The sequence below is a fragment of the Molothrus ater genome, chromosome 24, assembly GCF_012460135.2.
Source record: "Molothrus ater isolate BHLD 08-10-18 breed brown headed cowbird chromosome 24, BPBGC_Mater_1.1, whole genome shotgun sequence".
NCBI lineage: Eukaryota > Metazoa > Chordata > Aves > Passeriformes > Icteridae > Molothrus > Molothrus ater.
The window spans coordinates 421,495-438,023 of NC_050501.2; the positions used below are offsets into that span (position 1 = coordinate 421,495).

The 16,529-nt window shown below is 47.6% G+C and overlaps 2 protein-coding genes across 2 annotated transcripts in view; both read right to left on the reverse strand.

Annotated features, from left to right (window-relative positions):
- The window catches only part of LOC118695568 (lethal(3)malignant brain tumor-like protein 3), a 42,531-nt gene extending 38,254 nt beyond the window's left edge, over positions 1–4,277 (reverse strand). The window contains exon 1 of the mRNA XM_054517208.1: positions 4,226–4,277. The gene's annotated coding sequence lies outside the window, so the exon portion shown is untranslated. The remainder of the gene's footprint in view (positions 1–4,225) is intronic.
- Positions 4,278–7,409: 3,132 nt separating this feature from the next.
- SRSF4 (serine and arginine rich splicing factor 4) lies at positions 7,410–16,241 on the reverse strand. Its single transcript, XM_036397136.2, has 6 exons — positions 16,073–16,241; positions 12,829–12,971; positions 11,846–11,958; positions 9,927–10,141; positions 9,012–9,095; positions 7,410–8,844 (listed from the first exon to the last, which is right to left on the reverse strand). The coding sequence occupies exons 1-6, from the start codon at positions 16,177–16,179 to the stop codon at positions 8,073–8,075; spliced, it is 1,434 nt and encodes a 477-aa protein (XP_036253029.1). The 5' UTR covers positions 16,180–16,241; the 3' UTR covers positions 7,410–8,072.
- Between the last annotated feature and the right edge of the window lie 288 nt (positions 16,242–16,529).

The following is a 16,529-nucleotide window of genomic DNA, read 5'->3' on the forward strand; positions in this document are numbered from 1 at the left end:
GGATCACAAGATGAAGTACTTGGGTTTCCAGGAGTTTGTCCAGCTCATTTGTACAACAGAGCCCTTCCAAGTTTCCTTGGAAAACTAGCATCAGGTCTATGGGTCTGCCTTTGGTTTACTTGTCTCCCAGTGCAATAGCATACAACCCATAACATATGGATTATGTATGCTATTGCACTGGGAGACAAGTAAACAGCACCACGGCAATGTGACCTCAATCAGCTCACAGGATCAGACAGCAAAATTGTGAGTTTACTCTAAACCAGCAGCTCATCCTAGAACAAAGCCCAAAGCACTGTTGGAGCCTTTGAGCTGCTCGTCTTGGTTTGCTGACACAGCTGTGTCAAAAACACACTCATGCATCTATTTCAGCAGTCAGAAGAAAAGCACTGGCACAGGCTGCTGAATGTGTGCCCGTTGCACACCCAGCCCCAGCCCTGCCGATGCCAGCCGGCATTCCAGCGTTCCCCAGAGCATCACACACCTGACAGTGCTGCCTCCTCGAGTGTGACTGCTCCCCTTTGCCACCACACCCACCTTGCTGCCTGTCTCTGTGGGTTTGGGTGACAAGCGTGTGGCAGCAGCTGCTCTCTCCTGTCCTTACAGGCACTCAGTGCCATGCTGGACAGCATTCTGATCTATTCCAAACAGACTGGGAGGGATGCAAAAGAAGGCACAAAACCTTATTCCATGCCTACAGAGTTAATGCTTTCTGTTCCTTTATGGAAAGAGAGGAGCAGAAACAGAGTGCACTTCCAATTTTATGGGTTTCACTAAGAGCCTTTGGTGCTGAGCTGCTTTCCCCAACTCTCACCTCCTCCTGCCTGGGAAGAGCAGTGACTCTGGGGAGGGCACCTGGCCACTGCCCGAGCCTCACACAAACCTCCATGGGGCTCAGCTGGGAGCCCCAGGAATGACTCCTGCAGGCGTGAAACCACAGAGCTGCTAATCCCAGTCCCTGGGAATCACCTGTAATTACAACACTTAAACACACTTCTGAGCATCACCTGAAGCCACACAGGAATTACACACCTTAAAAACCTTCATGCTCTGCAGGAGCGACCCAAAGTAGAATCACAGAATCCTAGAATGGTTTGGGATCAGAAGGAACCTCAAAACCCATCCAGTCTCAACCCCTGCCATGGGCAGGGACACCTTCCACTATCCCAGGTGGCTCCAAGCCCTGTCCAACCTGACCTTGGACACTTGCAGGGATCCAGGGGCAACCACAGCTATCCTGGGTAACTTGTACCAGGGCCTCCCCACCCTCACAGAGAAGAATTCCTTCCTAATATCTGATCTAAACCTGCCTCTGTCAGTGTGAAACCATTCCTGCTTTCCCTGTCAATCCAGGCCCTTGTAAATGGTCTCTCTCCAGCTTTCTTGTAGGTTCATTCCCTTTAGGCACTGGAAAACTGCAATTAGGTCACCTCGAAGCTTTCTCTTCTCCAGGCTGAACAATCCCAATTCTCTCAGCCTTTAAAAAGTTTAAAAGCTACAGCATAAATAGGGCTGTCAAAACAAATCCTGTGTGATTCATGAATACAACCTCTACCTGTTTGCTTAGCTCTACCATGCATTTATCCCATCACTTTGCTGGATTCAATCAGAAATTTAAAAACCAAAACAGGAGATGAGCCAAAAGACGCTAAACCCAGCAATAAAACACCCATTCCTTGGGGGTAAAGTATTTTACCAGTAAATTGAACCATTCTCTGGAAAATAATCTATCAAATTTAGCAAAGCACATCTGCCCTCACACCTCACCTGTGGAGCACAGTGAGTGATGCTAATTAGGAGAAAGAGGGTTTGGTCAGATCTCTGTTGGCTTTGGTTGCTAATTGATTCCACGTGCAGGAGTGTGCAGCTGCCAGGCTTCCTTAATAAGGGCTCATTTGGTCATTTTTCCCCCAAGTCTCCAATCTGATTTTTCATCCCATTGTGTCTCCTCCTTCCTGCTCTTGTGCCCATGCAGCACAATTGGAGGGCTCGAGGAAAGGCTGAAATAGATTTAAAATTACAGAAAATATGGGACAGAGAGGACAGTGTGTGAGGAAGAAGAACCAACACTGCAACTCACGAATCACCTTGTTATTTCACAGACAGACTGTAAATGCCCAGAGTAATCACTGCTGTGGGTCAATCTGGTTTTGATCCAGTCTATGTACATTTCCTTGATATTCAAGCTGTGCAATTCTGAGAATGGGATTTAGGCCTCCAGAACACTTTCCTGCCCAGAGGTGAGGCATGGACTGGCACATGGACACTCCACACCTTATTGTCTGACAACACTCACAGTGGTATTGTTGGGGTGTCCTGTGCCAGGACTTGGACTCAATGACCCCTGTGGGTCCCTTCCAACTCAGGGTATTCCATGATTTTATGATCTCCATCGTCATCCTGAGAGGACCTGATTCCATGTCCCAGTGTCAGGCTTGCAGCACATGTCATCTCTCAAAAACTACCAGCACTAATGGCAAAGGACAAGGGGGTTACACTGAAGCTTCGCCCTCAACACCAATGGAATATATTGTCATACCCAGAGGTATCTGCACTAAACACTATGCATGAAGATAGAAGTGAGGTAAGGGCTAGCCAGGCCTTCTCCTGCAGATAGACCAACACAATTTTAAGCACATTTAAAGTAAGACTGCAGACACTGCTTCAAATAAATTCACAATGCTACTTCTAAAAATCAGTGTGAAGACTTAAAAGTTCAGTAAACAAAGAACTGGTGATAAAATTGCTGACAAACAGCACGGCTGATGGAAGGAAAACACACCCTGGGTCCTGAGGAGTCAGTGGGGCAGCAATGCTCTGCAGAGTACATCTGGTTGTGTACCCACTCACCCTCCAGCAACTTGCTCATTATGGCACTGAAACCCTGAAGACAGAGTAAATCACCTCTGGCCAAGACAAACGGAGCTGGCCCTGCACAACCTGCCCAGCACTTGTACCCAGCTGTCCTCAGCAGCTCAAACTGGGCTCTGATTCCACCCCTGCACTCACTGGGAATTACAATTCATTTCACACACGTTCGGCTTTAATGGGATTACTTGCAATATAAGGTACAATCAATTTTAGGGCAAAACCGGTGCACAGAGGCCAAAAACATCCTCTGTTTTAATTGCATCTGTAATTACTTTGTAGGACTGCAATCCAGCAGATTACCCTGGGGACTTCTATTAATCATTATTACTTATTTCCCACGGCCAAGCAGGAATACTCGCTCAGGAAAAGACTGTTCCCATCCTCAAAAACATATAATCTGAGTAGATTATAGATCATAAACTGAGGAAGCAAAACGCTGATTAGACCACGTCAGACTGCTCTTAATTGCTGTGTAGGGAAGGAAAGTTTGAAGCACCAAGTCTGTTTTCCCTCCTTTTCACTTCTGTTTTACTATATAATAAAATACAGACCTAAAAGGTCTGTTGCAACTTGGCACAAAATATCAGAGCTCTTTATCCCTTAATTCCAGTTACAGGCTATTTTTAAAAACTTATCTGGGCAGTAATTGAATTAAATTAAATGTTTTCATAGTATAAATCTAATCCGATTCCTTGCAGCACCAGGAGCCCATAAAACTGTCCTAATCTCTTTCTCCTGACACCAAACATCACTCAGGCTGTCCCACACCGACCCCTACCCGCAGCCGATCGATACTTCTGAATTATTGTATTTATCCCTCTCTTTATTCAGCGCGGACTTCCCCTCCCAAAATCCCCATTCCATTACTTCTGCACTTTGAATTTGCTGCCAGAAAGTTTGATGGTTTTTTTTTGGTTTTTTCCGTCATGTAAAATCTGTTTTCAAACTTAAATCTTTCTGGTTTTCGGGAGGTCTCCAAGAACTGTTTCTACTGCTCTGGATTTATGTTTGTTAATATTTTTGAGTTGTCACAGTCCCGAGGAGTTTCACCGGAGCGGCGCCCAGGCGGGATAACCCCGATTTTCTCCTCAACTTCTTGGGTCAAAATTCGGCAACCACCACCTCAGAAACTGTAAATACTTTGTGACCGCGCAAAGAATTTAAGCCCGCGTTCTGCCGGCGTCCATCGGCGGGTTTGCGGTGGTTTTGCCCCTTTTGGAGGTTTAAACGCACTTTGGGTCCCGCGGGGCCCCAGCAGCCCCGGCCCACCGGCGCCATTTGCACTCCCGGCCCCCCAGCCCCCCAAGATGGCGGCGCCTCCGCCCGGCCCCGACCCCCGCCCTCCCTCACTCACCGCCGGCCCAGCCTGGCCCGGCCCGGCCCCGCCGCCGCCGCCGCTCCGGGGCCTCGCGATGGAGCCCAGGCAGCGCTGCGAGCCCCGCGGGCCCCCGAACGCATGCGCGGCCCCGGCCCGGGGGAGGCGGCGCTGGCTGGGGACGGGGACCGGGAGCGGGGCGGTACTGGATATGGGGGTACTGGGATGTGGGGAATTGGGTGTGTGGTACTGGGATAGGGGGCACTGGGTACGGGGCACTGGGTACGGGGAGGACCTAGGGCAGAGCTGGCAGTGCGATGCAAATGCACTGGGGGTAGGAATGGCACTGGGACATGCAAGCGTAGGATGGGAATGAACGGGGGTAGGGCTGGCGCTGGGACGGGACAGACGTGGGGCACCGGGGGCACTGGCACGGGACATACGGGTGTGAGGGGCACAGCCCCGCTCCCTGAGCCAGCTGGGTGAAGCCTGGGCACGGCCGCGGGCGTTGGGGCACGTTCACGGCTGACGGGATTTGGGCAGCGGAGGTTTGGGATGGGAGCTGTTAATCCGGCAAATCGTGACCATGGTGTCCCGCTGCCTCCCCCCCAGGAGTAACAGAGGATATTGCCCCGTCTTCTCTGCATTTGTTAAACTTGTTTGTCGTCTCATCTGGGACTGTTATTTTCCTTTGTATTTGAATTTTGGAACAATAAAAGAGGTGGGGGTAGGATTTTTTAATGACGCGTCGGGGGTTTCTGCCAAGAGCAGAAGCAGGCCCCAAGCTGTGACAGCTTAAATAGAATGGGATTTCGGGAAAATAATACATGAGATTTGCAATGGCTCATTTGAACTACTCATCACAATATTCTCTTCATTCTTCAAGTGAGGCACATAAAATACCCTTTAGAATCTTTAAATCTAGTCAGAAAGCAAATACATTTCTTACCTCATCTGTGCCAGCAAGTTCCAGCTAAAACACAAATCCTGCAGATGCTTGCAGCCAGTGTTGAAGTACTCAGTGAGTCCAGGTTTACAGGGCTGTTGGAGCCAAAAAAATTTGCAAGTAATTGAACCATCCATATTTATTTAGACTCTTAATTTGATTTTAATTGTTGTAAGTTTTGTTGAGAGATTCCTAGTTTGGCGCTTCTTGCCCTTTTATCTCCCTGCTCTACTGATTGTTTTGCCAGAACCTACACGGTGCCCACCACGTGCATTCCTGCCTTCCCTCCTCAGAACTCACCTCCAAGGTGCCCCATAAGACAGTTACCTCAAGCCTAGATCAGATTTGGGGCTGTTTTTCAGTACATTTTGGGTAGGTACTTCCAGCCTAAAGCTGAGTCCTCACTTTGTATATAATTATTCACACAGAAATGTTACTTGGGAATATTGTGGAATTATTGCAATAGACATTCCACTAATCATCTTCTCTGGGTATGCAATATAATTATTACAGTTAATATTTTATATTATTACCATTGCCCTGGTTTCACACCTGCTGCCAAGCAGATCTCTGCAGTTTCAGATCAAGGCTCCAGGCTGAGAAAGGCAAAGTGCCCACACCAGGGGGCCACACAGGTTGGAGGTTTTGATGCAAACCCTACAGTTTAATGCAGAATTAATGTGTGAGACTCACTCAGTGACATTTGTGAGACAGAAATGAACATTAAATGATGCAGCAGCGCCCAGCTGAGGCATGTGCCTGGCCCTGCCCATGGAATCACTGTTCTGGGGGCGCACCAATTATCAGCACTTAAGATGTCTCAGAAAGTCCATTCCCTGGGAATTCCTGCTCCAACACTCCAACCCACACATGTAGCGGCTGGGGAGGATGAGCCCATCCCAAGGTCTGTCCCTGCTCTGGGCAGTAAAGCACGGTGCTCCTGCAATGTGTGGCGTGTCCAAACCCTGCACTGCACACCCAGGAACCGCCATGGCTCCAGGTACTCACACATGAAGGATTTTTGGCTTTCTCTCTTCTTACTGCACAACCTCCACCTCAGACAAGTTTCCCACATACCTCCCTTAGGTATGTGGGAGGTCTGTCCTCAGGTATTTAAGGAATAGATGCTTCTCCCAAAGGGCTCACTAAAATCTGGCTTGGTCACTTGGAATGGAGTTACCAGACAGCAGAAACTGGAGTCACTTTTTAGTCTTTACCTAGACTGTATAATTTGCAGATTTTATTAAAATTATTTTTCAGTTAATTATCCCTTACTAGCAAACATCTTGCCTTGGCTGGTTTCCTTCTGTATTAAGCGGCAAAAAGGATTAAAAACGTCATTTTGACAGTATAAGATGTTAAAGCACTAAATATATGTATAGCTGGGAAAGCCTTTTTCTTCTGAAGATATCACTTCCACAGAGATTTCTAATGCCGCCATGGTAATATGACATTTGATAAAGTCTGAGCCACTTGCTGAGCCCTGACCCTCTCAAAGTGTGGGGAGATATTTTGTGTTGCAAGCAACTCTGATGATCTATTACCTCTTCATCTTTTTAATATGGCAGGACAAGTTTCAAATGATCAAATTATATGGAATTACTGCACCTATGAAGTGACTCTTGCTGGAGAGCTGCTGCCATCAAGTTGTGAGCAGTTTGGAATTGGCTAAAGGACAGTTTTAGGGGAAGCTGTAACTAACCTTTTTGTTCCAGACCAGGAACTCACAAAATACATTTTGCCTTCTATTTTTCAGAATGTTGCTTGCAGGCAGAACAGGTGCTGGGGATGTCACTTCTTCATTCAAAGCCGATTGTGCAGGAGAAGAGCTTGTGGGAAGTTCAGTCTGAGCAATTTGCAAATGGCCCAAGCCTAAATTTGGGATATTATTCAGGAACACCTACACACCTACAAAACTCTTGCCAGAAGCTGCCCTCCCATCTCCCAAGGTCTCCAGGGATGCTGGGGACATACCACAGAACAGCCACCACCACCACCACCCTCTGTGCTTCCAAGCCCAGAAGCACATCCTGAGCTTTTTCTTTTATGAAGGCTCTTCTCAAGCACAGGTGTTTCAGTAGGAGGAAAAACTGAAAAATATCCTGGAGAAATAAGTTCTTTATCTGGACTGTATTCAAGTGTTGTGCCTACACTGAATGTGAAGTGACTTTCTTGAATTAGGAACCTTTTTTCTGTGAGTGACTCTCTACAAATTCAGGCTTACCTTGATCAATAGAAAATGCTGACAATCACAACACAGCACCACGTAACCAAATGTCATCAAGCAAAAATAGTCTTTATTCAAATTTCATGGAAACGGGGATCACTGTACTTTGCAAGACAGGGAAAAATAAAATAAAAAAATTTAATATAAAACAAGGATATTGTCACAATACCAGAATATGGAACTATAGTTCTTTTCCCTATAGATTACTGCAAGTACCTCTATTTATTTTTCCTTTTGACTGTGCTATTCACAACTTTGTAAGTCCAAAAAATATGGAACAAAAGTAGTATGAAACTTAAGACTTAGCACTTCCACTAAATGGCAGACATCAAAGGGCATCAATCGAGGGCAAAATCTGTTGAATCCATCATACCTACCTATCAGTCATCACTGCAATTCCATAAACCCATCAGGGCGCAGTGCTCATTCCCTGGGCTCATTCCCTGCAAGGCTCTCCTTGGAAAACAGGGCAATCTGGGGGCTTGAGGAAGAGCTGTATGTAAAGAGAACCTTTCTATTGGATAGAAAATGAATGGAGCAGCCTCACACCAGAGAGCGCTGCAGGGAGAGAGCGCTGCAGTTAATGACAGACAGACCATCAGGTTGTTAAAAATACACAGCATCGACAGGGTTTCTACTTCAATCACTTGGTTACAGCTACTAAACATGTACAAAAGACTTTTCCAACCATTCCAAGTGGCATTGCAGCAAGGTTAGGATCTGGAGCGGGACCTTGACCGCGACCGTGAGTGTGACCGAGAGGCAGACCTAGACCTGGACTTGGACCGGGACCTTGGCTTTGAATCAGATTTAGACCTGGAACGAGAATCTGATTTGATATTTGGTTTGAACTTGGAAATGGATCTAGACCTGGAGCGGGACACTGCATCCTCCCCCTCGCCTTTCACCTCCTTCTTGTCCGACTCAGATTTGAGCTGCTCCTTTTCTTTGGAGCCTGACCTGGACCGCTCGTGGCTGTCCTTTCTTCTCTTCTTGCTGCTGCCTTTGCTGTCTCGCTTGCTGCGCCTCTTGCTTTTCTCACTCTTGCTGTGGCTCCGGCTTCTACTTCTGCTATCATCCCTGCTCCTTTTCCTACTTTTCCTTTTATCCTTGCTGTGGCTCCTGCTCCTACTCTCATCCCTGCTTTTGCTCCTGCTTCTACCCTTGCTAATGCTCTTCTCCCTGTCTTTGCTTCTACTCTTCTCCTTGCTTCTGCTCCTCATGCTCTCCTTCGCCTCTCCCCTCTCCTTACTCCCACTCCTGCTCCTGCTCTTTTCCTTGCTGTGGCTCCTGCTCTTGGCTTTCTCATTACTGTTATGGAGAATGCCCTCAGATTTATCCTTGCTTTTGTTTCGGGATTTCTCTGCACTCCTGCTGCGGCTCCTACTTTTATCCTCTTTACTTGGAGTCCTGCTTTTCTCTTTCTGGCCTCTGCTACGGCTCTTGCTTCGACTACGGCTCTTGCTTCTGGAACGGGACACAGACCTGGAAGTGCAAAAGCAACAGACAGCTCAGCTTTAGTGCGGCAAGGGTTTGAACAGAGCGTGCAGAGAATGGGAGGGAAAAGAAAAACAAAGTGTTCCTCCTGCAAATTTAACATGATGCTTCTCACTGAAGTGGGAGCCCCCAGCTCTGCCAAGACAAAGACATACCTGGATCTGGATCTGCTCTTGGAGCGGCTGCTACTGGCACTGCGGCTCCTGCTCTTATGGGAGTGTCTGCTTCGAGAGCGAGACCTGCAACACAAGGAACCACCTTCACGTTAGCACGTGTCCATAGGGAGCTTGTGACCCCTGTGGGCAGAACCCCACAGGGCTAAAGCACCTTTCAGCAGCCAAATGTTCAGAGCTACACAACACAGTTACAAACTTGGAGCACCCTCTCCCCCCCTTTCATCCCTGCTGCCATGTCTGGCTGCGAGTAAGGTAGTAATCTGAAAGAAAAGATGGCAGTTTATTTAAGGGACAATCACTTTCCCCATCAAATCACAGTTTGAATATGGTGAGACACTGACATAAAGCTTTGACTTCAGATTTTGATTTCATAAGCAAGTTTTTCTAGGAACAGTAAAGATTTGCCTGAGTTTTCCTGCAACAAGTTCTACTCCAGAATGGAAAGGGGAGCACACTTGGTGCTGCTGAAGCAGCTCTTGGTCAGTCAAGGAAAGCAACAAATCTCTTAGAAACAGGGAACAGGTGGAGGTTTCTAAGATGAGAAAGAACTGTTAGTCCTGGTGCTTGGAGCAGAACACAGTGTTCAGAGCTGAAGTGTTAGAAGCACCTTCTGTTTCATTCCATGAGCATGGCTCCACCGGCCACGCAGCTGCTCCCACAAAGAACAAGGGCTGAGTTATCAGGGAAGAACAGTGACAGGTGTTCAGGGAGCAGGTCCACACATCCACCAAGAGAGACACCTCAGAACACAGCCCTCATTTGCCCTGGATATTAATATATGCTCAAAAAACTAGACCCATTAAGAACTCCAAACATTGCCAGTGTTTTGGAACCCAAAAGTCTCAAGCCGCTCTATGTTCCTTAACTGCAGCCTGAGATACGTTGCAGACATACCTTGAATGGCTTCGGCTTCTGGAGTAAGAGCGGCGCCGTCTCGATCCAGGTCTGTCTTCCATCAATCTAATCCTTCTGCCATTTACTTCTGTCCCATCCAGCTTTTCAAGGGCTCTTTTCATGTCAGAATAGGATTTGAACTCAATCACACCTTCATTTTTCCTTCCTTTGTGTGCATCTGCATATGTCACTTCCCCTGCCTGACGCATATAATCCTAAAGGAAGAGGACAGAATCACCATCGCCTTGAATCCAGAGCCAGGCTTCCAGCTGACCCTGCTCACTTCTGACATGATGCTCCCTGAGTATCTTCTATTCACAGGGACGTCAGCAAGTGTTTGACCCAAACAGCATCTGTAGTGCCAAATAACACACTATGACTTCACAGAGTTGGTGTGATTAGAACCAGGTTGATAGCTTTGACACAAATTATAATTTAAGATCTCCCACTTCAAGTCTTAGATCAAATATGCTCTGGGCTCTTAAGTTTCAAATTATAGAAGTGATTAAAGAAGTAAAATGCTTGCTCTCCAAATCATATTTTCAGAAATAATTAGGAAAGGTGATAAAGATTGAATATGAAGAGGCAAGAAGCCCACAGAGAAGCAGACCTCCCTTCATCCTCTGCCTTGTCAACACAGCTCGTTCTGCTGGAAAAAACCCCCACAGAACTCCAAGCTCAATTCTTTTTCCCACTTCATGCTTCCTGGCTTCTCCGTTTCAATTCCTAAACCTCCCTTTAGACGGTTTATCAGGGGTCTGTTCTGCCCTGCTTTGAGCAAGGCAGAACAGGGCCTTTGCCAGGCCAGGGCATCTTTCAGCCCCTGTGGAAATTGGCTGCAGCAGAAACAGGGCACAGAGCTCTGGTTTGTTTTCAACCCAGCTACTCCCATTTTAAGTACACTGAAATAAAAGCTATTCCCAAAAAAAGCTGTAATGCATCCACTGGAGGATTAATCATGCCATGCTCTACTTAGGATTTTAATACAGAAGCAAAGACAAGCTATTGATAGTGTGAAGTATTAACAACAAAAACACTGGAAGCATCTCTGTACGTACCCGAACTAGTGTAAAATTCACTTACAGACCAGTTTCTACTACGTCAAAGTTTGTTTAGAACAAATTTTACACACCCTTAAAAGAGAACCATAAGAGAAAGTGTTCCAGTAAGAACAAGTGGGTTTAACCATTGCTGCTCAGTTTGATAAGGAAGCACTAATCTTTTTGCATCCACTATTGAAATCCTGCTCCCGGAATCCATGATGTGGATAATCACAAGCCAACACGTCACCTCCAGAGTACTCAGAGGCACTGTGGGCTCCACAGTGTCACTCAACACCTCCACTGTTAGAATCACCTGCCACTCCTTTGGACGTCAAAAATAAGTTTTTGGCAGAGATTTTTCATGATTACTCATTCTGGAAACATCCTTACCCTGAAACTCTCCTTAAAACAGCTTCAGATGATGTGGAAAATCCTAACAGAGAATTTGCAGGAACAATGCTGTTGTTTCAAACAGCTCTAGCACCTTACAAGTTGATGGGTTAAATCCAAACTGACAAGGGCAAACTCCTTCATCTCTAGTGAATCCTACCCCTGGCATGATTTGAGTCTGTTTTGACAGGGCTTAAGAGAAGATAAAACACACCTGTATGTGATGTTAGCTGGTGCTAAGGATAAAATTATTCTCCCACTGTCCAGTGCCACCAGTTCTGCAGTTGCAACTCCCAACCTCTCATGAATGGCTTCACATACGCAAACATAGTCCTGTATTAAGGTGTGTGTTACTTCCAAAATCTACTCCCCATGGAGTTGCTCAGCTGGAGCAAAGCAGAGCAGCACATCACTTTGCCTTGCTGAAGATGTCTTTCACCCTTTGTGCTCTGTAACAGAGAGAGGGTAAGGAAAGGGGCCCCATACCTTCAGATCCTGCCAACTGCAGCGGCTTGACAAATTTTCCACAATCAATCTGTATTCTGTACGGGTCGGGGGACCGTACTTATCTCTTCCGCTTCTTCTATAACCATATCCACCTTTAGGAGGTGACAAGCAGACAGCAGAACTTCAGCCAGGGAAATGGAGCCTCGCTCTCCGCCCCGACGGAACTGCTCTGCCCCAGGTGTTCCCAAAGACACCATGGACCCCCCATCAGGGCTAAATCCACCCCCCTTTATGTAACACCAGGCAAAGACCCAAAGCATTAAAACAGTTTTACTACAAGCTCGTAATTAAACAAGGCACAGAACTATAATTATGCTAGAATTAACATGCGATTATATTTAATATTATTTTTAAAACAGTTTGAAAGAAGAAACTGAATAAAGCCAGTTGATTAATGTTATTTACATTACTTTAAAGCTTTCTGAATATCTGACACGAATAAAGCTTTTCAGGCACCTATTTCAGATTAATCTCATATGTTTCTAACCCTTGGGATCCTCACCACCCAGGTCTAATGGGAAAAGCTTGAGGTCGTCACATGGCTTCTTTTTTTTTTTTTGGACAGCCACGGGCCACAAAGGTCAAAGAGCCACTCATGGAAAGGTACCCCAAGGTCAGCAAATGGAACAGGCAGTCATCTTAGCCTCAAAGGACTCTTTCAATTAAAACATTGAGGTCTTTGTTAAATCTATGTTAAACATCACATTGCAAATAAACCATTCAAATAGTTAAACAAAATTATAATAATGAAAATGGTACAAGAAACTGTGTTTATTAATGTATCAATTAAAAGAGTTTAATACAACAAACAAATTAATAAATATTCAGATCAACAATTACATTTACAGTTACAGAACACTAGTCACAAATTTGTATTGCTTTCCTTTTATATTACTTTTATAAAAGAGTAAACCAATGTTTTATTTAAAATAAGCCATGGATACAAATGCACAAGTGCTTACTGCGTCCAGAACCGTAACTGCTGTCCCGGCGTGGGCCCCGGGCATGCTCCACGATCACTCTCTCCCCACACAGATCTTTCCCATTCAGCTCATAAACAGCATCGTCGGCATCTCGCAGATCATCGAACTCCACAAAGCCATACCTAGCGACAGGGAGGGAAAAGGGATCACTGGGAAGGAACTGAACCTGAGATATTTGTGCTCAAAAGCATCTCATGGGCTTCTGCAGAGCCCTGTGCATGCTGTCTTACAGATGAGCCTCCTGAGCATACCTGAAGGTTCAAGGCTTTGAGCCTTGAAAAAAACCTAAAAAATGAAAACCCTTCCAAAAACAGGGAGAGAAATAGGAAGGCATGAAAACACATCTGCTGATTCGCTGAATTGAACCTAAAGTCATTCTTCATCAACAACATGATAAATCATGTGAGAGTGTAAGGGCTGAATTCATTGATGTTAGCAAAAGATTACTATTATTGCATACTCTTTGATGAAAACAAGGGTGTCATCTATCTTTTTAAAGGTAGAAGTTAAACCCCTCCCCACTAAAAGTGAGCACTACCCCACACACCAAAATTAATAAATAAACACAGAATCACAGAACTGTTCAGATTGGAAAAGCCCTCCAAAATCAGGGAGTCTGACCATGATGTTAGAGATGGCCTTCATTATCCCTGAAAGTGCCCAAGGCCAGCCTGGATGGGGCTTGGAGCAACCTGGGGCAGCAGAAGGGGTCCCTGTTCATGGCAGGGGGTAGAGCAGGATGGGCTTTGAGGTCCCCTCCCACTCAAACCACTTCTCTTTGGAAAGCAAACACTGATTTGGAACAGAGGTAGATGGAAGGATGAAAGTTTGAAGCTTTGATCTGTGTTCCTCAATCCACATCCTTCTGTCCTGCAGGTGTTGAATGTGAAAACTAAGAGCACATAATTAAAAACTGCAATTTGAAATGGAGAATCCTATATGACCCACATTTTCATTTCCCTGTCTTCCCCCCAGGTAGTAATTGCTTTAAGCCATTGAATTTCAAGCTCAAATTACAAATAGTGAGCAGCAGCTAAGCTTTTAGAGCTCTGTGGTATCACTTTGCATTCCATTGTCTCGCTCCAGCATTCCAGTTTAGCTGCTGGAACACCCAGTGGAGGATCCACCAAGGAGAGCCCCCAGATTTCCAGAAACAACTGCAAGAATCTCTCCGGTCAAACACCATGCAGGAAGTTTGAATTGTTTCCTAAGCAATACCAGAAATAAGCCATGGAGGAAGGCTCAGGAGAGCACAGCTCTCAGCCCAGGGCTTCCCAAGAACAGACACAAAACCTGATTGCTCAAGTTCCATTTTTGACAAAGAATTTAACTTCAAACCTGTCAAAAGACTTCAGAATATAAAACTAGAAAAAAAACAATTAAATTGACTTAAAAGCAGAAAGACAAGTCCCTTTACCACATCAGCCACATAACAACAGTTCCACATCTGTTAAGAAAGCTTAGTTGGCTTCCCTTCCCCCCCATCCCCAACACGTATGAAGCAGAAATATTGAATTTGGGGCTTACTCAGCAACAGGAAAACTGCCCCCCCCTGCCCCCTCCCAACATTTCCAAGGATACACAGCAGGACTGGAAAACAGCAGCCTCAGGTATTTCAGCTAATCTTCAACAACCCCTCAGGCTGTGTGGGTTAAAACACTGACACATGAACACTTTTTTGCTTTAATAATGGATTTTATTCATATTATAAACCTGTTAAATGTCCACCTGCCAGCACAAGCAGCATTAAAACTTAATGAGCCTCTTTCACTTTAATGCTCAAGGAGTAACTTGTACAAAAAATTCCTCTTCTCCACTGTAATTAATACCTGCCTCTCCTAGCTATATAATGATAAATCCATATTCCATTCAACCTTTCTAAGGAAGGCTTCAAGCTGAGTTTCTTGGAAAAAGCAAAGGCACTCATGAGGCTTTGGGTGTTGGGGAAAACCCCACCAAAAATGGCAATTTGCTTTTTCTTCAAAAATCCACACTTGAATGTCTTGGTGGAGCAGGATCCAACCCTTGGAGCTGCAGTGAGGGCACAGCTAATGGAACAGCACAGGTAAGAACACAGAGGTATGGCAGGTTTGGGGTGTTTGTGGGGGGGCAGAACACACCCCCAGACAGCCCGAGGGCTCTGGGAGCAGCTCTGCCCCCCCAAACCAAACACAACGGGGTTCTTTTTGGGGAGGTTATCCTGGGTGCAGCCTGGCTCACCCTGCAGTGCTTGCCCTGGGGTGCAGAGGGGCCTGGGGGGGCCCGCAGGGTGACACCCCCTCCCTGCAGAAGGCAGGGCAGAACACAGATGAGCTGCCCTAAGAACTGAAGTGAAACTCAGCTGTCCTACCCCCAGCTGTCACAGAATCCCAGGTGTCCTGCCTTCCAAAAAAGGAGAAGCCCACCCATCCGAGCCCTCCCCAGAGGGGGAGCCCAGGTATCCTGCATCCACTCTAAAAAAAGGGGAACCCAACTGTCCAGCCTCCCTCACCCCACCCAAAGGAGAGTCTAGGCATCCACATCCCCCCGACAGAGCCCCAGCCATTCTGCACCCCCAAAAAAGGCCCAGACGTCATGTCTCCCCTTGACAAGAAGGGGAACCCAGGCATCCTGCTCCCCATCCCTAAAGGGAACCCGAGCATCCTGCTTCCCCAAGGGGCGAGCCCAGGTGTCTTGCTACCCCCTCCCACGGAGATCCCAGGCAACCTGTCACCCTCCCCAAAATGGGGAACCCGGGCGCCCTGCCTCCCCCCACAAAAGGGGGAACCAGCAGCATCCTGTCCCCCCTTCCAATAGGGGCCCAGACCTCCTGCTCCCTCCCTCATAAAAAAAAAGGAAAACCCCAAATGTTCCGTCCCTCCAAAAAAAGGAACCAAGCAGACTGCCCTCTCCCAATAAAAGCCCAGCCATCCTCTCCCCCGCAGAAAGGGCGGACCCAGCCGCCCTGTCCCTCCTCCAGGAGAAGTTCAAGAATCCTGCCCACCTCCCAAAAGAGAGAACCCAACATGCCGCCCCAATAAAGGACCAGGCTTCGCGTCCCCCACCAAGGGGGAGCTCAAGCTTCCTGCCCCTCTCATCGCACCCAAAGGAGGCGACCCAGCCGTCCTGCCCCCACCACTGCCCAGAGCGCCCGGGCGGCCTCTTTCCCCCCGGCCCCTTCGAGAGCCTCAGGCGCCCGGGCCCTCCCCTCGGCCCGCGGCAGCCGGGCCGAGCCCGCGCTCACCCGTTCTTGAGATCCACCTCGAGGATCTTGCCGTAGCCCTTGAAGAAGCGCTCCACGTCGCGCTCCCGGGCCTGGTAACTGAGGCGGCCGATGTAGACCCGCGGCATCGCGGGGCCGGGGCTGGGCCCGCGGGGCGTGAGGGGCCCAGGGGCCGCGCGGCCGCCTGACGTCACGGCGGCGCGCGGGCAGCGACGCGGGGCAACGTCACCGCGGGCCACGCCCCTGGCGCGGGCTGGCTCTTAAGGAGGCCATGCCTCGGGTGGGCCCCACCCGGGCTCGGAGGTGGGGTCCCGTTCCCCATGGAGAGGATGGCTCGATTCCCCCTTTCCCACGTGCGGGGCCCTAAGGGGAGTTCCCACGTGCCTGATGTGCAGGGCAACGTGCGATCCCCCTTCCCATGGCTCAGGGGGCTTGTGGGGTCCCCTCTACCCATACACCGGGTGTATTGGGATTGCCT

Coding starts and splice junctions, on each gene's coding strand:
- SRSF4 (XM_036397136.2), bottom strand. CDS start 16,179: ATGCCGCGGGTCTACATCGGCCGCCTCAGTTACCAGGCCCGGGAGCGC. Junction 11,959..12,828: donor CAGTTACGGTTCTGGACGCA/GTAAGCACTTGT, acceptor CACCTCCTAAAG/GTGGATATGGTTATAGAAGA. Junction 10,142..11,845: donor GCAGTTGGCAGGATCTGAAG/GTATGGGGCCCC, acceptor CTCTTCCTTTAG/GATTATATGCGTCAGGCAGG.